The 20,579-nt window shown below is 39.4% G+C and overlaps 2 protein-coding genes across 3 annotated transcripts in view; both read left to right on the top strand.

Annotated features, from left to right (window-relative positions):
• Positions 1-891, top strand: part of LOC306817753 (sodium- and chloride-dependent GABA transporter 2-like) — a 14,671-nt gene extending 13,780 nt beyond the window's left edge. The window contains exon 17 of the mRNA XM_079334884.1: positions 78-891. Coding sequence (XP_079191010.1) covers positions 78-245 — 168 coding nt within the window. The 3' untranslated portion in view covers positions 246-891. The remainder of the gene's footprint in view (positions 1-77) is intronic.
• Positions 1-20,579, top strand: part of LOC306817754 (sodium- and chloride-dependent GABA transporter 1-like) — a 22,335-nt gene extending 1,756 nt beyond the window's left edge. The window contains exons 2-16 of one of the 2 annotated variants that reach the window (XM_079334886.1): positions 7,558-7,602; positions 9,379-9,783; positions 11,725-11,856; positions 12,105-12,205; positions 13,310-13,419; positions 13,569-13,701; positions 14,527-14,661; positions 14,751-14,854; positions 14,943-15,067; positions 15,874-15,986; positions 17,062-17,193; positions 17,474-17,576; positions 17,832-17,932; positions 19,226-19,393; positions 19,906-20,579. In XM_079334886.1, coding sequence (XP_079191012.1) covers positions 9,546-9,783; positions 11,725-11,856; positions 12,105-12,205; positions 13,310-13,419; positions 13,569-13,701; positions 14,527-14,661; positions 14,751-14,854; positions 14,943-15,067; positions 15,874-15,986; positions 17,062-17,193; positions 17,474-17,576; positions 17,832-17,932; positions 19,226-19,393; positions 19,906-20,001 — 1,791 coding nt within the window. In that variant the 5' untranslated portion in view covers positions 7,558-7,602; positions 9,379-9,545 and the 3' untranslated portion in view covers positions 20,002-20,579. Of the gene's footprint in view, positions 1-7,343; positions 7,603-9,378; positions 9,784-11,724; positions 11,857-12,104; positions 12,206-13,309; positions 13,420-13,568; positions 13,702-14,526; positions 14,662-14,750; positions 14,855-14,942; positions 15,068-15,873; positions 15,987-17,061; positions 17,194-17,473; positions 17,577-17,831; positions 17,933-19,225; positions 19,394-19,905 lie in introns of those variants that run through there. The other variant, XM_079334885.1, reaches the window with a different exon arrangement.

The following is a 20,579-nucleotide window of genomic DNA, read 5'->3' as shown; positions in this document are numbered from 1 at the left end:
CGTATATTCTCTCTGCACTTGACTGTGAGGCTCTAATGCTGTGAATGCTTCCTTTTTCAAAATCGTCTCACGTTCAGAATCCCGACAACATGACGACGCCATCCAGCGATCTGCGTCAGGCTCGACCACACAAGCCAATTCTCACTTTGTGTGGCAAGGTCATCTTCAAGGCACAAGGGAAGCCGAACAGAAGCGTGGATGAAGGAGATGATAAGATGATGATGGGGGAGCCCAGCGGCGTGTGATGGTCACTCAGGAACCAAAGAAAACATATGAGTGGTAGACAATTATGTGACAAAAACACTTTTTGAAAAAAAAGTCATTTGCAACTTTTTTATGCATTTTAAGATTTCAGTCAGGGATATCTTTTATATATTTTTTATGTCGGTACATTACTTTTTATCCAATGAATACATATGTAAATTACATATAAACTTTTCTACACATATATAACTCACAATACTGGAACAGGCTTTCAGAAGAACTACTAGAGGCATCAGTTAAATCCTCTTTGTTTTTATTCCACTCCTTCTTTCTCCTGACGAAAAAGGACATTTAGCTGCTTTTAGCATCAAATTCATCCCGAAGTCACCAAAAGTCCACTGTCAAACAAACACACTTTTTTTAGACTTGTAAGTCTCTGCCTTGTCCAACGAGGACTCGTGTGGCGTCACTTCAGTCATTTTTTGAAATGAATTTTGCGACTGTGATGGTGGTATCATTGACGTCAAATAGACATTTTTATAAACCGATGCATTTCCATTTTTTGTGTAACCAAAGACAATTTGTTTTGTTTTAAAATGTAAAAATTATCTTTAATTATCTCATATTTTTAAATGTATCTCAATCAGTGGAGACACAATAACATTTCCCATTAAAGTTTTCTGTATGCCACATATCTTGGTTTAGCATGTTTAATTTAACTTTAACTTTATTCTATACATTCCTGAACAAACACATTTTTTTATCAGCTCCTTAAAATCACTTCATACTCGATCATCTAATGACAAACGGGTATCACCTCCACCTCCTTTGTGGTTATTGATGTTGTGAGTAATACTTATCGCTTTCAAAGCGGTGCAGTCAATGGAGTACCGTGTGTGGGATGTCACAGGGTATGAGTGAGCTACCTTCATCATAACACAAAGTTCAGTCGTCTGTGTAATTCAAACTGGCATTCAATTAATGAACAGTTCCGCCCATTTGCCTCCCACCCAGACTGCCTCTGCTCCTCCCCCAACGACATGGACCGACTCGCACTCCCGCAAACCCAGGTGTCTTGGAAGCTCAAAAGCTTACATCGGGCATAAGCTGGTCGAAAGGTTTCTTCGTGTTACTTCTTCTTTCCCGATGAAAATATTATCTGGAAATAGCAGAAGTCCCTTTCAATTAATTCAATGGTGAGAAAACGGCAGTAGAAATGTACAGTAACTGTCCCTGCCCCCATTTTGTACATCGATTGCTCTTAAATTAGAAGCTGCAGGTTGCCGCAGGGTGGATATAGAGCAGCAGGTTGTGCTGCGCAACACTTGCAGTATTAATAAGTATAGCATTTCTCCATCAGCCTTATGTAACAAGCGGCAACAGAAGTAGAGAGTCATGGAAAACGCCAACCATTAATTAGCCCAAGTACCGAGAATAAGATTACTGCATATTGACAGAATGCAGGATAAACAAGATAGGACCAGCATGACTTCAAATGTCATGGATACAAATCAATTACAAACGAGACTTAATGATTAAAGACAGTTTAAGGATAGAGGCCTATTTTGTTGTGATAGGACCCAGCAAGTTGGGTAAAAGATAACTTCCATAAAACCAGATGTTTTTTGGTAAATCAAAGTTATTTATGAGCAAAGAAGTAAAAAATGGTGCTTTCAAAACAAAACGTGAAACTGAAAGGTCCAACAAGTGCCAGTCGAGTAAAACCCAAGGGTTTTTTATTCTTACTTACTCTCTAATTGGTGAAAAGAAATTAAAATATAGGCTAACTTCTTGGATTGCTAAGAGCACTGTTCAGGGAATAGGAAGCAGTCGAAAGTGAATACGAGGGGAAGAACGGAAGTCAGCTTTACTGATGCAGTAAAATGCACATTTTGAGCATTTATTCAAGTGGCGGGCGACGCCTCTACGTGCTCGGCACCATTCGGATATCAGTCTCTGGCACCAGGACCACTGGCTGATTTTTAGGGGCCTGGACGTGAAAGTGGACCTACAAGTGGAACCCCTACATACTGTGAAGTGATACTGATGTAGGACTCTCCGCCCTATGGGGGATGAGAGCGGCAAAACGTGGACCAGGTCTGCATGAGAAAAAATAACCAATTGCAAACACGGTATGGGAGGCTCACTGAATAGCTGAGAAACATGCCAATCAATCTGTTACTGCAGCTGCTTCCTAACCTATCCTCCTGCTCCCAGTGCTCATGAGCCAATAGCAGCCCAGTCTACTGACACCATCTCAGTTTGTCTCAACTTTTTGTTTTGCATGTTGTCACTAATGCATTTTTTGAATTCGCCTCTTTTGTATGCTGCGTTGCAACAGAGTTTTGGCTATTTACATGAACCTGCTGCTGTCACCAGTCTCCCTGATAAAGTCTTAGCAGCAGTAGGTGGATAGCTGGAACGTTTGTCTGCCCCCTAGTCATGGTGTCACGCACAGCAACCTCTGATTGAACCTGAAACACTCTGAAGTAGACATTTTCACACACGTTTACCTAACCCTGTGTGGCATTTTTTTGTTTGTTTCATTTCATGAAGCTCAACATTTTCTTATCCGTACGCCATTTACATGCTCGGTGCCTTTCCACCTGAGCCAAACGCAGGTGGAAAAGATGGTCTTGGTGAAAAGCCTTTTTTTCTCCCCTGCAATATCTCAACTTTTTACTTGAAACTTGGGTCATTTCCACAAATTGAAAATAGCATGAAAGAGGCAGCTAGAAAAGCACTCTCTGCCTGGAACATTTCAAACTGACAGATATGACATATGGCAATGTGCGACATAGGCAGCAGAATTTGCATCTTTCTGTGTTGCATTTATGGCCTGCAGTCCCTGCCCTGTTTATATTCATCCATGTTTAATAAAGCTTCGGATTGTTTTCTGCACCAGACACAATTCACACATAGAGTTTAAAAAAAAAATCCTGACCTTAACGCCCAGTCAACCATTTGATCAAAACTGCCTCCGTTAAACGTCCCCCAGCAGGAAATGCTTCAACGCTCCTTTAGAGGCCTTTACGGTTACAGTGCGATGTAATTCATCGTGGGACATACGGAGGACAAAGACTTTGCATAAAAACAAGGTCATAAGGATTCAAAAAAAGGTTGTGATAATGAAAACATGACTGAGATGTAATGGCAATAGAGCAGAATGAGAGTGGCTGATGGATCTCGAGGGGAGAAAAGTACATTTTGCACTGATGCAACGAGATAGTCTAGCAGATTCATGTATGCGGCAGACTGTAAAAGAAGTCATTTCAATGACCTCTGTCACTTCTTTTATCTGATGTTCTCACGTTTTTTCTTTCCATCTTCAGCAATCTAACAATCTTCCTGGGTGTCTTGTTGGCATTTTTCACAATTTCTGTATTATTTTATCTCCAGTCCTGCTTATCTGTCCAGGCCCTACAGCTACATATCAGCCTTTTTTCCATTTTGATCTCACTATATTTTCATTCTGTCTCCTAATGCATATCTTTACCTTTTCCCTTTTCTTTGCACTCATTGTTCTGCCCCAGCGTCCCTTATCACCTTTCCCCTTTTCACTCTCATTAATACAATTATACTCACTCTGATGTAAGCCCCCTCCCTACATTTGTCCTTAACCTGTGGAAATGTATGCAGCACGCATTGTCCCATTGCATTTCTGGATATAAATGTTGAAAAGATTTGCCTTCTTTTTATGCATGCCAATAGCCTCTGGATGTTCCGTTGCTTGATTTAAAATAACCTCTGCATTGATTCATAGACTATACTAACATGCTGTGAATAAGAAGAGAGTAGGAATGCAGTGCTAATAGAGAGAAAGGAAATCAGGGAGCAAGAGATTGGGGAATGACATGCAGAAAGGAGCAAAACGTTGGCCACCTGCTTCGAGCTACAGCCTCTGTACATGGGTCCATCAAAATAACCACTGTCTTTTTAACAACTTTATGAACTGAATTCGTTGGGAATGCACATTAACCACTTAAGAATGTTTCGACTGAAAATGCAAAGAGAAAACGGTTCATTTTATCACTGCTTGCACTTTACATTTACCAAAAACAGGGTGATTGCAATTTTACTTCAATTTTATTGCAATACATAAAACAGGTGTTGAGATGTTCCTCTTCCTAGCAAAAGAAACAGGGCAAACCAGCCAACATTGCCACCTACTGTAACGGTCCATTAGCCGCTATAGGATGAATAGGATCCACCAAAGCTGAAACCCAAACTTTGTGTATTTTGTTCTCAATAGATCAAATCAGCAACTTTGTCAGCAGCTTTCTGGATACATTTCTTAACCCAGCTTTCTGTTTTTTTTTTTCTTTCAACAAAATAGTATCTAAATTTGGGGTTTTGTCTTCAGTTTATAATTCAACTTTATAAGTTTATAATTTTCATGAATTGAAATTGTATTATCCTACATATCGTAATACCAATGGCGACAGATTAGGAAACACGGGAGAACTAGCATGTTAATGTTAATAGCAGCCTTAATGGAAGCTGTAAAGTGTTTTTGTTTTGTTTTTTCATTTCAAAAACTCTGCACTTGATTTGTTTTGAATATGAAATAGGAGCCATTACTCTGCTGGTTGCTACAGGCTCTCATTACCCACTGACAGGAACAGGCGCTCCTGCATACAAATGACTGTGCAGCTGAAGTTTATCTTTTGGCATGCAGACTCAGCAGATCTCAGACGTATCCAAACCATGTGAGACATGTCATACATAGAAATGAAGCACCAAGAATTATGGGCGATAAACAACTAAATGTGTTGAAAATTTACAACCAGGTGGCTGCAAAGTGGTTATGCTTTATGTCAGCATGAAACATAGGTTTATTTCTTCTTTTGAATTAATCCTCTGCCAGAATTTACGTCTACTACAAAATAAATATATAAATATATAAAATGCAATGTTTCAAATGACGTTAAACTGGCATTACATTTCACTTCATTTTTTTCCTGAATGGCCTGTGACTGACTATTCGATGCCATTTCCTCCGTCTTTTTTATCTAGTTCCCATTCTCATCTTAACATCATTTAAAAAAAAAAAAAAAGGAAGTTGGACTTAAACACATTATCTTTAAAAACCCCAACTTTTGCATTCTGACATTTTATGTCTTTGTCATTCTGTCTTTGTCACCATAATAATGGCTCTTTATTATTCTTGGTTCCAGACACTCTGGAATCATAATTAGGCTGCATTGATCGGGGACGCTGTAAACACATTGATGAAAACCAGCATTGACAGCTGCAATACAGACAACTACAATCATTTGAGTCCACATGGGCAACAAACCTAAACAGACATGACACTGAAATGCTGAAATGAGCAATTTGCTGCAGGTGTTATTAAGCCTCTTGCATTATTTAATCTCCATTTTTACAAACCCTGTTCTTTACAACTCTCCCAACACACCAGCTCAACAATAGGTGTTTGGTAGAGTGCATGGGCGTTGTCTGAATCTTCATTAGTCCATGTAATCATCCACTGATAGAATATCTGGAGCACATATTAACGTCACAAGGTTACCTGCCAGGAGAAACAGAATGGCTAAATGCTTCATATCTGATCCCATTAATTTTAATGGAGAAATGTGTTCAACATCACTGGAGAAATTAAACAGACAACATGTACAAGCTTACTGGATTAACGATGGGCCTAATGAATGCCCTTGTTGTTGTGTTCCTAAAATAGTTTAATGATCTCTACATTAACCATTCATTAAATAACCTACAATTCATAGAATACAACTGCAGGTGTCCAAAAGCACTCCCTTTTTTAATACACAGTATATCACAGATGCCCTTATTGAACACAGCAGTTTTCCTATGACAATGAGTTTTCCCTCCTCATGGATAATGTTCTCATCCTCTTGGGTTAACAAAATTTAATCCAATCCAGGCTGCAGCAGAAGAGTTCCCACTTTATAGGGATACTTCACCCATTTACATGAATCTGTGTATAACTAGAAACATGATAGTAGTGTTTGCATTTTGCCCTGAGACGAGAAAAATATGTTTTTCTTTGCTTGAAAGTTTTCTTCATGTGATGCAAAAAGCGTCATATTGCATCACATGAAGAAAACTTCCAGGCAACATTAGGGCTGGATTCATGACCATTCAACACTGCTACCATGTAAATGGGTGAAGTATCCCTTTAATAGTTGAAGCTCTACCTGGTGAGCTTCGGCCATATTTGGTTTTATTTCTTATCACTGATCAGACAACATTTCAAATGTTGTACGTTTTACATCGTATTCTACACTTGGATTCTTTTACTCACTTGTTGACAATGGTCAACACTGACATTGGAGTTCAAAAAGAAAACAATATCTTACAATGTCCCGTTATAGATTCACTTGCTCTGTTTAAAACACCAGAGGGATTGAATGTCTCTCATCTTACAGTTCCTTTTCTGTGAACTTAAAAGTTGATCTCAGAGGCAGCTCGAAATCTAAAGTCAAACTGAGCAAAGTCATACACTGACATACCTTATCACTGACAGAGAGCGAGTTTATTGAAACAGAGCGTTTGCTTTTGGAGGCTTTACATGGCAGATCATTGTCTTTGAACTCTCTTTGTCTGCATTAACATCTGGGCACGATTTGGCAGCTGTTTGGGGATTTGAGCACAAGGTGTTCCTATATGCATGGTGGGAGATTGCTTGACATTGAAGGCATATGGCTCTGTGACAATCACAATTGCAGAGATGCTGTATGTATTAAAAAATGAACTCCTGTACTTTAATCATTCATACCTTTTCTTCCATATATTTGAGAGAGGACACTGAGGATAAATATTTGATCCCTCCCTTTGATTGATATTGGCATGACCGCATTTGTGGTCATACATTTCCAGGGACTTTGCCAACAGTCATGGTTTCATTTTTCAACAACCCCAAGAGCTCTTTTACTGATCAGGCCTTTCTCTGTTGGGAAATACCATGGTAACGGTGCTGGCAACAGCTATCCTCTGCTAACATAACAAACAAATACTGAATAAGCACAAACAAACACACGGCTGCTGTATAGCCAGAGTTCCCTGCCATATTTTCGCGATTGACTTCCCCCCACGGCCTCGGGGCCTCCCTACTCACAACTGAGCAGTAATCAAAGCAGACACAGAGGTCGAACTTTAATATCCAACGCTCAATACCAGCAGCAGGAACAGCCACAGGTCCTACCAAAATACAGTGCACAGGAAAGAACTGCAAACTCCAAATGGATTTACAGGCAGCAGATACATTGTGACTTCTCCTGGGCTTGAGGCTTTTCACAGCTGAAGCAAAGATGAAGTTTTTCTCTTTGGATATAAAGTTGAACTTTCATTGTTTTCTTCATGCTGGTGCAGAAAACTGAAGCTGATGACCTGACAAAGGATTCGGAAATCTTTCAGGTATGATTCACCTAATTTGCCTTTCCCTTTTCTTTAAAGTGTCTCTCGTCAAATCAGGTCATCAACAAAGGTCAACAAAGACTGTGGAAACTCAATTAAAATTTCAAGCTGCAAATGTTGAAAGAGATTAAAAACAATTCTTCTGTCTGACAGCCATGATAAGAAATGGCCTCTAAAAAGCTTCTCTGTCGAAAACAGCAGGATTTACTTTGAATAAAAAAGACAAAACCTCAAAGGGAATCTGATGTGTTCCAGCTTTTATTTGAGGCAGATATTAACACAGGTGACAATTTTTAAGTACATTTTGGATCACTTCACACTATTATGCACTGTTGAATTTGATTATAATAACACAGTTAAAACAGTTAAAATGACTCATTTTTGTAGCAGGAGTTCTACTTTTTGATCAAACCAATCACACTCAATGTAAGAAGGTTTTCACTTTTTTTGGAAGAGCAAGGGTAACCTGTGTCCTCACCAACTTTGCCAATACTCTATTAAGTGTTTTTTTCTTGTGAGATTTGGAAGGTTACCATTAATAATCACTGTTTGATCAGTGTAACATGGTTGATAATGAAGAATGCCAAGAAATAACACAGTGAGAACTATTAGCATTCTCCTATGCGTTCAGATAAATCCCCATAAACGTTCCACGGTTAACTGAGAATATATTTCCTTCTCACAGAAAAAAAAAACTTTATGAAGAGGACTTCTGGGTCAATCAATTTGCTAATCATTAACAACTTCCTCCCTCCTGACCATGTTATACTGTCCAGACAGGATATGAGGGGTAATGAAGCTGCAACCAATGACTGTTATAATGAATAGAAATGTAATGTTTATTCACACAGCAGCTGACTAGTAACCCACTCTTAAAATGTGGCGTTGAGCTATAAATACAAATTGTGTGAGCATTTAAGGCAGGTGTAGACTTTGAAGTAGGGGACGTGTCAGTACTGATGAAGATGCACAGTGCAGTTTTCACAAGGATGACCTGGGATTGCGTCACCTGTCTGCTCACATCAGACCAAGTCAAAATAACACAATCATTTTATGGAACAAATACTCATGGAGGCGACACCAGTACACACACATTCAATAGAGCATGCTCTTAGCTATTTTTTTTTGACTCAAGTTGGCATATCCAAGTTTACCTCATACATTTAAATAGGCACCTTTACTTCAATTTGTAATAATGCAACCTTGGTTTTAAGCTAACTTCTTCTACCTGTGGAACACACACACACACGCACACACTGAAAATTACAGTTCATTTACTTACTAACAATATTCCCATGGTGGCCATTTTCTGGTTGTAGCTAGTAGATTAAATTAATGGTTATTGTTTAATTGATTTCTAATTTATATGACCGTTCTATCTGACAATTCTAGTTACCACAATACTACAGCTACCACATGCTAAGATTAACATGTGTTAACAAAAGGGTTTGCATGGTGTAATCTGCTTGCTTATGGTAATGTTACCTAGCTTACTGAACAGTAGTCTTCGTTTACCAGAGTCAAATAAAAAAAGGAAAGAAAAAAAAAGAAAGTCTGCTGCCTCATATTCTTTGTGGGATCTTTGGATTTTCTGACAGATTCATGTTTTGTTTGTCTTTGGCTTTACAAAGGGCTGCAAAAGGCCATAAAAATGACTCAACATCAGTAAACTGTAAATTGAGATTTTTCCCCTGCATTAAAATAATGTCACACACACACATAAAAGCTAAACTGTTTTAATACTTCTAAAACTGCTTTATTGTTCCCCTTCTGCAGCTTTGCTACACATTAAGTGTCAGCCATTTGTCCGGATTTGGTTCATCCAAGAAGCAAACCCAGTGAGAGAGAAACAGCCGTGCAGAAAAAGGACTATTACGCGTCACCATTTCAGGCAGTGAGGACCAAGGGACTTCCTGACCCCATTGGTCTGTTGCGGTCCCACCATGGGGAAGACTGGGCAGAGTACAGTGGACTTAAACTCCCCAACAGAGGTCAAACAAGCAGTTCCTTTTGAGGAGCTGGATGCTGTGGCGCCTTCTGCAGATGAAAATAAAAAACAGGAGCCCCCTGATAGAGGAAGCTGGAAAGGAAAGTTTGACTTTCTGCTGTCATGTGTAGGATATGCCATTGGCCTTGGAAATGTCTGGAGGTTTCCTTATCTATGCGGCAAAAATGGTGGAGGTAAGAGCTACCGACTCTAAAGTATCTTTATGAGTAAAACTGCTGTGGCTGAAGCCTACTCAGACGTCCAACCGTCATTGCTGTTCATCTGCCAAAAGCAGACTTAGAAGTACTTGCTAGTTATATAACTTCCTCAACTGGACAGTCAAAAGTAGAGCTGTGTGCCATTAACCCGCTGAAATAAATGTACCAGTATAAGTAGTTGGTTTTACAACATTTTCATTATTTATTTTTTATCAATTCAGGCCTGAAATACCTGTCAAACGTGAGGTCGAAACTGCAAGGCGTCGACCAACCACAAGCCAGGGTTGTAGCTGTGATTAAAGACTGCAGACACAGGGTCATAATGCTGTACTCCCTGAATGTAAACAAGCACAGTGGAAAGAAAGTAACTCATGACAGCAATACAGTTTGGAGGTATTTTTAATCATGTTGTATAAAGGTTGTGTTATGGTTTATTTATAGGTTATGGAAAGCTGGCATGTGGATTTTAACCTGCAATGAGGAATGAAGGCTGGTGGAGCTACCTATTTAAATTTTAGCCACAATCAAACCAATTGGACATTTATTACCTACAGACAGCTGTGTAAAATAACTTTTTTTCTGTGTTTTTATTAACTTTGGATTAATCTGAATAGAAGCTCGAACAGAGTGTAGGACAGTCTAAAGGCCTGGTCAACAGTACAGCACATCCATACATTGAAATGAAAGCCGAGCCATGGAGCTTAACGTTTTTGGGTGATTTTTTAAGGTTTTCAAAGTAAAAAGTCAACAAGATCTTGAACTCCATAAGACAAAAGATGGGAAGCCATTGTTGGGCAGCGAAGAACAGTAGGTAGGTGTTGGTGTTTGATCAAAAATCAGGCAAAAGCTTTCTGAACCATTTGGAGTCGGTGGAGGGAGCTCTGACTGATACCTGTAAAAAGTCTTTTGCAATAATAATATGAAGAAGAAATAAAAGTATGAATATCTGGGTGCAGCTCTGATGGAGACAGGAATTATCTTATTGAAGATATGTATCTAAGTTGACACAACTTTCCTCGTTTTATTTTTGTTTGTTTTTTTCGAAAAAATGTTTTAACATCCCTCATCAACATATGTTGTCCCCCCCATGCTCTAAGAGGCCTCCTCTTTCCTCTAAATCTCTCAACCAGTTGTGCAGTTTGCTCCATGAAGCTGTTTTATTTTATTTGAAATCCCCTTACCCTTGCTGTATAACAAACAGAACTGCATGTCTTAGTGCTGCCTGAGCCTGTAAAATTCTCTATATTTGAGCTTCGTCTTCCTCTCGCCTTAAACTTTTCGTCTGTGCTGATACATATCTTCAGTTTGACAGATATTTCCTGGTCATGGAGCAGCATTGGGCTTCCAGCCACTTTTAGACCTAAGAACTTTTAACATGCTTTTTTTTTTGAAGACATCATACATGATCAAGTCTATGACAAAAATGGCAGTGAACCAAACTGCCGGCATGATAGAGTTTAAACTGAAAGGCCTGAAGTCCCTGAACCCTTGATCTCTTGGATCTGCTTCTAATCAATACACAACACAGACCAACACCTTCCTGAATCTTTAACTTCTCTTACATGTGTTTTATATTCCTCTCATCCACACAATATAAATCTCTTACGTTGAGGAAAATCCTTATAACACCTATAGATGTTTTATCTAAAACAATTATTTGTTTTTCCCCCAATGGGAGACATATCTGGAGGTAAACCAAACTCCAAGTCCCTATCTTTGTCTGTATGAAGCGTCACTGAGAACGCCTCAAACTCCCTATTGTTCCCTCTAGTATGCAACTTCTCTTTCCTTAATGTGTGCCAGAGTGATATTAGGATCTGCCAATCTTAGAGACATCGTCAAGTAGAAATGCATGATGATATATGTACTCTGACGTGACTCAGGTAAGATTGTTTTCTCATTTTGTCACTCAATCAGGGGCCTTTCTGATCCCGTACTTCTTGACCCTGGTGTTTGCTGGGATCCCTCTTTTCTTACTGGAGACGTCCCTGGGGCAGTTCACCTCAGTGGGAGGGTTGGGAGTGTGGAAGCTCATCCCGATGATGAAAGGTAAGACTGGAATATCAATATATCAAAATATACTGTATATGTTAATTTTATTTAAACGTGTGCATATCATTTAGGTTAGTGATACGATCCCCCTTAGTGGATGTGGATAAGTGTGTTTAAAGCATGCTAACAGAACAGTACTACATGAGGAATATTTCAGGCACTCATTTTTTTTTGCTAAGCGGAACATTTTAATTCATGTTGATTAATAGAAAATGTTGAATGTTTTTACCTCCTTCTTTCTCCAGGTGTTGGTATAGCTGCAGTGGTTCTGTCCTTCTGGCTCAACATCTACTATATCATCATCATCGCCTGGGCACTCTACTATTTATTTAACTCCTTTGGCTCGGTATGTTACATACAGTCACCCTTCTACAGGAGTCCTTCATTACAAATGTGAAGAAGGTGTTGATAGCCTTGGGTTTATTTCGCTGGCCCCGTGCACTTAATTGTCCGTAAGTTCAAATCTGACCGTGGCCGTTTGTCGAAAGTCATCGCAGACTCTCTCCTCCCTTTCTCTTGTCTCTATTCAGGTATCGTATCTAATAAAGACTAAACACCACAAAAGTAACTTTCAAATATGTGTATTTTGATCTGAAAGGAAAAGTCCCATTTTAGATTTAGTTTTTCCAGCCAATGTCTTAAAAAGCTTCTCAAATGTGACAATTTGCGATTGCAATGGAAATGTTTGAGATATAGCTGATAAATCATGGAGACTGTAGCCCAAACACTTAAGCTATATGTTGCTTGATGTGTGTTGCTTTACCTTTGCAAAGGTGTCTTCAGACTTTGACCTGTGCAAAAGAGACTCCACACATGTCTGTTAACTTTATGGTTGAAAATGAAGCAAATGTGGAAGTGCAAAAACTTGCAGTGTCCACGTTAGGTTGGCTGCAGAACCACTCCAAGTCACATACACTACCACAAAAAAAGAGAGTTTTTACTGCAGACATAAACATGATCACAGCCTGCTTTAAAGACCAAAATTGGTCTGATTAGCTCAAATATCCATTGGCATCCATTAACGAGGTGGACATTTTTTTTTATGACTCATTTGTTTTCATTTTAACAGAGATAAGAGTTTTTCATACTAAGGTACATAGCTGACCTGATCAATGGGAGGGCGTGGTGTAGCTGTTTGTCAGGATGCATTAGCCTGGTGTTAGGGTGACAGAAAGTTAAGTAGTCAGCGTTTCCAGCATGGCCGCCAACACAAAGCCCTTACTCAGCAACAAATGGGCAACTTCACTCAGACTCAGCCCACTATTATTTACTGTCTATGATTTAAAAGGCATGTTCAAGGAGACATGTGGGAGATATTTATTTCTACTGTAAAGAAACCACAAATGTATTTAAAATGCTTCAGTCCTTATGTTTTATGTGTTTAGTAAAATGCTGGAATCTAGAACTAGTGTTGTTTATGTTTATGATTTAAAAAAAATATTCTGTGCAGGAGCTGCCTTGGCAAAGCTGTGATAACCCCTGGAACACAGAGAAATGTTTTTGCAACTACAGTCTGACAGACACCGCCAACCTGACCAGCGCTGTCACCGAGTTCTGGGAGTAAGTCAGCCAGACATGATCCTGTCATAAAGGATGTCTGTGTGTGTTTGTGTCCGTGTGTGCACAAGGATTTGTGAGTGTTGAGGTTATTTCTCGAAGCTCTTGTGCTTGTGCCTGTCTGAGTTCAGTGTGTATTTGTGTTCCTGTAGGCGAAACATGCACCAGATGTCAGGTGGTCTGGAGGAGCCAGGGGAGCTACGGTGGCCCTTAGTGGGCACTTTGGGGCTGGCTTGGGTCCTCGTCTACTTCTCAATTTGGAAAGGAGTGGAGTGGACAGGAAAGGTCAGAATATATATCAAAATGAAAAAATAAAATGTGTATGCTTGTGCTAATGGAGAGCCTAAAAAAAGGTTCATGTTTTCTGATGTAAACTTCAGCTCTAAGTCAGACATCGTGTAACACACAGCCGGTGCACTTTGCTCCTGGTCTTTTAAAGAATTTAGAATTTGTCTTTTGGTTAAGGAGGAATACTTAAATAATCCACACTTCTCTTTCAACAAAGGATCTGTTCTTCCTTTGTGCTGCTGATTTATAGATTTTATTTAAGTCCACTCAATACTTTTATCATTGAGGCACTTCTAAATGACCAAGGATTCCACATTCACTGAAATGCCACATGCACAGACTCTGAGAAGGACTTTCTGATCCTATATAGAAGTAGACACTTTGAAAAAGTTAATAATTATTCCCAAACCAGCAGATTATCCAGAGTTGATCCTTGTAGAGTAAGAATTTTTATTTATTTATTTATTTATTTTAAATTACATCCAGTCACAGGAATGTATGTGAGCAGAAACACTTTCACACATTCCCTGTCAGGGATAATTGGATTTTAATGTGTGTGTGAAAAATGAATTCCCTGAGGCACTGGCCCTGATGGACATTACCAATTAAACATAATCATTATGCTACAGAAGAGCTGGCTACATCCTAAAGGCCCTGGCAGGATCTTTTGGCAAAGACGTGCCATGGAAATATTCTCGCAGCTGAGAAATGTTTCACTCTGTGTACTGTGGCAACAAGGGATTTTACTTTTAGTCAATAAGCAGAAAATATATGCAAATACCAGTGTCTAAAAAGTTGTTTTTCTCTCTTAATTTCTCGTAGGTGGTGTATTTTTCAGCCACGTATCCCTACTTCATGCTCTTCATCCTCTTCTTTCGGGGGGTCACCTTGCCTGGTGCCATCGACGGGATACGTTTCTATATCACCCCGGACTTTAACAAGCTCGTCCAGTCTGAGGTAGACACCTTGCATACTCACAATCGCACAAACATGCTTATAGACAGGCAAATGTGAAATACAAGAAGGATGCATGTGCTGTGTGACAGGTGTGGTTGGATGCGGCAACTCAAATCTTCTTCTCCTACGGACTGGGTCTGGGCTCGCTCATCGCACTGGGAAGCTACAACACGTACCACAATGACGTATACAAGTAGGAACAAGTGTCTTAAACCCTTTGTACATTTAGGGGGTTTTTTTCTTAAGTCTTTTCTCTTAATGTTTTGTTGCTTTCTTGGCAGGGATTCCATCATTGTGTGCTGCATCAATTCCTTCACCAGCATGTTTGCAGGCTTCGTCATCTTCTCCATCGTAGGCTTCATGTCCCATATCACCAAGAAACCCGTGCAGGAACTAGCAGCATCAGGTACAATAACTAATCAGCCTATTTGAAAATACCTTGCTCCGACTTCCATCTTTTATTTTAACATACATAGGGACATAGGGAGTCATCAGATCTTTCATTCCAAAACAGGAAAAGCCCTGCATTGAAAATTAAATTTAAGAGCAATATGTAACTCTGACACCAAGCGTTTAAAAATGGGTCCAAGTTCAACACATCGGCGAGAGCTGTGTCCTCCTGTACACCTCCTCTCTCAACTAGATGTACGTGCAAGTTGCCATTGTTGCCAACACTGAAGCTTCAGTGTTTATCCAACATCCGTCTAAAGTGCCTACATCTTGTGGTTAAAACAAATACAGATCATTCCAAACTTAAATCCAAACTTAGTTGGACATACTGGCTGCTGAATTTTATTTCACAGCATATTTCCTTTCAGACAAATATTGCCTGTCAGCTGGACATTTGCAGCTGGTTTCTGCCATGTCTTTTGTGAGGAGGCTGTTTCCATGGGGATTTCAGAAGCTGCCTGACAGTGTTTGCGCAGGTACAATCAGGAAAAAATCCCTGAAGTTGGGGAGTCAGCATGTGGCTCTGCCCTCCCTGTGCAAATGGATGCAGCGGTATACCCAGGATCAGCTGCCGTGCCCGTCCCCCAGTACACTGCACGACACGTAATCAGGCTGATATTCGACAACCGAATCAATCATTAAATGTATTTTTGGCTAAAACACGATATAAATCCATTTTCCTATAGTGGACCATGCTGCTTAGATTAAAAAGGAGTCCTTTTAGAACACATAATTCAAACACTTTTTCTTTTTGGCTTTTAGGTCCAGGTCTGGCGTTTTTGGCTTATCCTCAGGCCGTCACCCAGCTGCCAATGTCCTCTCTGTGGGCCATCCTCTTCTTCTCCATGCTCATGATGCTTGGCCTCGACAGTCAGGTGAACAAATTGAGCACATCTTGATTTGTACTGAACAGATATGATTTTTTTTTTTTCCCCTCACTGATTGTCCTTTAATAAGCATTGACCACTTTGGATTGGTGATAGCTTGTATAAATGATTCTCTTTTTCAAACTGTATAAAAGCAGCTAACAAAGTGTTAATTCTGTGCATGCCACTCTGTTATGACACAATCTTCTTTTGCATGATGAAAATTGCACACAATCACTGGAGAGCGATGAGAAGAGCAAGCTGCAACCATTTCGTCCTCTTGACTTTTGCCCAGGTTTTCGTCTCTGCAGGCTTAATACAGTCAACACACTTCTTCTACCTTACTCATCCTGAATTAAAAAACGGCAGAAATCACTCATAAAGCACTTAAATGTAAGATTTTTATTGAAAAACAAAATCTATTTCTTCAATGTTTTGTTCAAAATTTTAGTTTTAGTTAATTAAAAAAAATAGTTTGACTTAATAATGTCCCCCACTTTAAATGTTCAAATTTGGTATCATGATGTAACTTGCGGTGAAACCTCATTGTCTTAAGACCTTAAATTTGAAAGTGGAAAATCATCCCTTTTGATTCCTCCCCTGTCTGTGCTTGAAGCTCTCTACTCCAGGATGTATTAGCTGCTATTAGCATAACGCAACACAACATCTATCTGAACCAAGCGGAAACTTCCATTGTTGTAAAAATGAAGCTGATATAGGAAGGCAAAATCCTGCAGTTCGTCGAGTGTCTACTTGAGGCTGGGCCGTAGAAACATCAGAAGTCACAGACACACCACTTTGAAAAAAAGCAGCAGAAATGAACATGTTTACAGCCTAGATGTAAAAAAAAAAGGTGATTAGCTCTTGTTTTTATCAACACACACAGCGCACTCTGACTTTTTACACCGCAAACTTTGTTGTTTTTTTTATCCGGAAAGTTCCTTCCTTTAGTATTAGCTACTAGACTTTTGTGCTCTGTTGTTGAAGAGCACCTGATTCCTCCACATTTTTTTGACCCAGTGAAGCGCTCATAGCTAACCCTCCCCCTTTTCCCCCACTTTCATTCCACTGTCATGTGTAATAGTTCTGCACGGTGGAAGGCTTCATCACAGCTCTGATGGATGAATATCCAATGCATCTGAGGAAGAGGAAGAAGGTCTTCATCCTCATCATCTGCTTCATTTCCTTCATCATTGGCTTCTCCAACATCACACAGGTATAGCTACGTGTAGTCAAGAGCTGTGTAGTACTTGCTAACTCCAGCTTTTAAATCCCTGCTGTGAGCTTGTACTGCGGGATTATACAACATCTTTAAAATCAATTCCCATGAGAACGGTTCCAAATTTCTCCTTTCTGCATTATTATAAAGCGTTCTAACAATAACCTGAGGTATACATGCGTCACATGTATTTCATTCAATAAAAAAAAGAGATATTAAATTAAAGCCTCCAAAGTAGACGTGTGTCTCACTGCGTGTGTTTGTTGAACTCCCTCAGGGTGGTCTCTACGTGTTCAAGCTGTTTGATTACTACTCTGCCAGTGGGATGTGCCTGCTGTTTCTTGTCTTCTTCGAAACCGTTTCCATATCCTGGTTGTATGGTAGGAAAAATCTTTTTTTTTTACTGCGTTTAACCCAAAACACCTTAAAGTGAAATTACATACACGTGCAGCTGAAAAAAAGCAGATCAAATCGGAATAGAGATTACTTTGTTGTGCCAAGCCTCCAAATGAATCAAGCATGTGAATTTGCATTTGGCAATTAAATTAGCTTTCCTCCTCATAAGAGTTTGTTATTGCACTTGTTATCTCCACACTTACACACATTTTGCCGTTTTCGCTTTCCTTATGCAACAGGAGCTGAAAAGTTCTATAAGAACATCGAGGACATGATTGGCTACAGGCCATGCGGCTGGTGGAAGCTTTGTTGGATGTTCTTCACGCCGATGATCTGCCTGGTAGGAAAGAAATGATTATTGATTCACCACCATCAATATGAGTCGAACTCAACCAGGAGATCCATGAACCAATCAAGCTACAGCGAGAGCCGATAGAGTGAATTGATGACTTCGCTAAATGCTTTCCTCTTCCATGTGGTGATTTGTACTTTCTGTCAGGCCCTCAGAGAAATCAGTGCTCACCAACTCTTTATCTTCACCCCTGTAGTGATGCAGGAAGTCAGACAGATGAAATATGAAGTGCAGTCAGTCAGAATAAATTATAGCATGCACCGAGGGCGGACGTTGCTCAGTTCGAGTTAGTCTGCACTCAACCGGAAGATCGGGGGTTTGATCCCCAAGCACATGTCTGATGTGTCCTTGGGCAAAACACTTAAGATGTGACCTGCAGAGTACAAGTGCTTTGTCAGAAGATTAGAAACGTGCTATACAAGCTCACATCCATTTTCTATTCAAGTGCATTTCTATAAGCATAGAATTTTGCCACACCCGTTTTGCGATATTAATTAAACATTCCTTTTTTTTTTTTGCAAAACTTTCTACCCCAACTTCACTAAAATGAGTAAAACTTAAATGCGTTGGTGCTAACAAAAATGCCAACGGTCACACTGTCTTTCTATTATAACTGAAGAGTAAATACAGAGAAATTCTAGACATTGTGTAAAGTTCTTATAAGCACATTCCCTGTTAGCATGCTAACACTAGAAGACGTTGAGATCCTGCTAAAAACCAGCATGTTAGGTTGTTGTTGTGAAAATATGGAAAAATTCAAAATTGTTCAAACTGTGCAAAATTGATTGGAAGGGTGTGCTTTTTAGCCAATCACTGTGCCACATCGTGACTGAAATACCACAATAATTTCTGAATTGAGTTCCATTGATAAGTTCTATAATTGTCCAGCATGGTTTATGAGACACTGTTTTCCCACGAACATCAGCCCAGTTTTATCAGCAATGTCTTTCACATGAAAATCAACAAATCAATGCTTCCCTTATCTCCTTCTGTCGAGCTCGAGCTCGAGTGAGAAGTTTTTAGCTTTTTTAAAAACAGACTGAAATTGATATTGAGGCTTCTGTATTACCTACAAAATCAAACCAGAACATCAGGGACAAACTTATTGGATTTGTTTGTGCCTGTAACTGGTGGTGTTGATTTACAGCTTTTGAATACACAGTCTTTTTACTTTTTCTACTTAAAGTATTTACATCGAGTGATCAATTTGAACGTAAAAAAAAAAAAAAAAAGCATGGTGAAATTCATGACATGGACTAAATAAAAGGATTGTATTTTTAGGGGGTGTTCACTTTCAGTGCCATTGAGATGACCCCTCTGACCTTGGGGAAGTATGTGTACCCGATGTGGGGCCAAGTGATCGGCTGGTTCATGGCTTTGTCCTCGATGCTGCTGATCCCGGGCTATGTTGTCTACATGTTCTGCACCACCAAGGGCAGCATCAAACAGGTACAAACCATTTTGTTTTCTCTGCTTTAACATTTTCACCCTGTAAAGGGTGTTTTTTTTTTTTGTACTCAGGTCGGAGTTTTGTGAAGCCAGTGAGAGAAAAGCTGAAAGTAAACAAAATACAAAAGTGCAGGCGCTGGTTGAGTGAGACGGTATGAAAAGGCAGAGGTTATTATGGCTGCAGAAAATCAGGAAGAAAAAAATATGTCACGCAGTTTGGCTTGGGGCCAACATCATTATTCTGTTTTTGATGGAAGAAAGGTATGTTTGGAAGGTGAACACAGCTTGTTAGAGCTGATGCTTCTGCAGCATCATTTCTTCTTCACCGAGTCTCTGAGATCTGCTTTGATAAGCCTGCTTCTGAACACTATGCTTTTCTTTAAATTAAAGTTATTTACATTTCAACAGGAAAGCACATTTTGTTTACTCCTTGGGTATTTTAGTCCTTTAATCTGACCTTACTCTCAGCAAATACTCATCTCAGACTGATGTAATTGTCTTTGCTTGACCAGCGTTGGCGGAAGATGACAACATCCCAAGAGGATAAAAAGCCATCGGGGCATGAAGAATTTAACCACACAGGGAGCGTGGGCGAAGCTCCTGTCTAGCCGGGACAAAATAATTTAACAGATTACCTATGCACATTTTCCACACATTGACCATTTATGTGTGACATTAAACTACTTTTAATGTGTTCATAAGCAACAAAAGTCTTGAATAATGTTGTACAAAAAAACTGGTAAGACTTGATGTGAGTTCTGAACTAAAATGTATAGAATATTATTTATGTGTGTTTTATTGTAGCTTAAAGAAGTACTCAACCTCTGTGGTATTTGTCTATTTAGCAGCCCAGTTACTATCACCTGTACCTTTAAATGTCTGTAAATATAAGGGCCCTGAAGTTGTAATAAATTTGAAGGATTTTCTATAATCTCAAATAGGACCACTAGCCTTGACTGTGGCTTATTGTATTAAATGAATAGTCATGTGTAAATATAATTATGCCACAATGTTAAGAATGTAATGTATTTTTTATGACTTGTTTCATACGGTTGATTCTGTACAATCGTACAATAAAAGCTCTTTTAATCTGGGGATAAGTCAAATGAGATGTATTACGGATTTACCCTGACTCTATTTGTGCTGGTACAAAAACATATTAAAAAATAAACTTCACCTGCTTACT

Source organism: Symphodus melops, assembly GCF_947650265.1.
Source record: "Symphodus melops genome assembly, chromosome: 22".
Lineage (NCBI taxonomy): Eukaryota > Metazoa > Chordata > Actinopteri > Labriformes > Labridae > Symphodus > Symphodus melops.
Note: the sequence above shows the minus strand (reverse complement) of the source record. Positions and strands in the feature narration are given on the sequence as shown.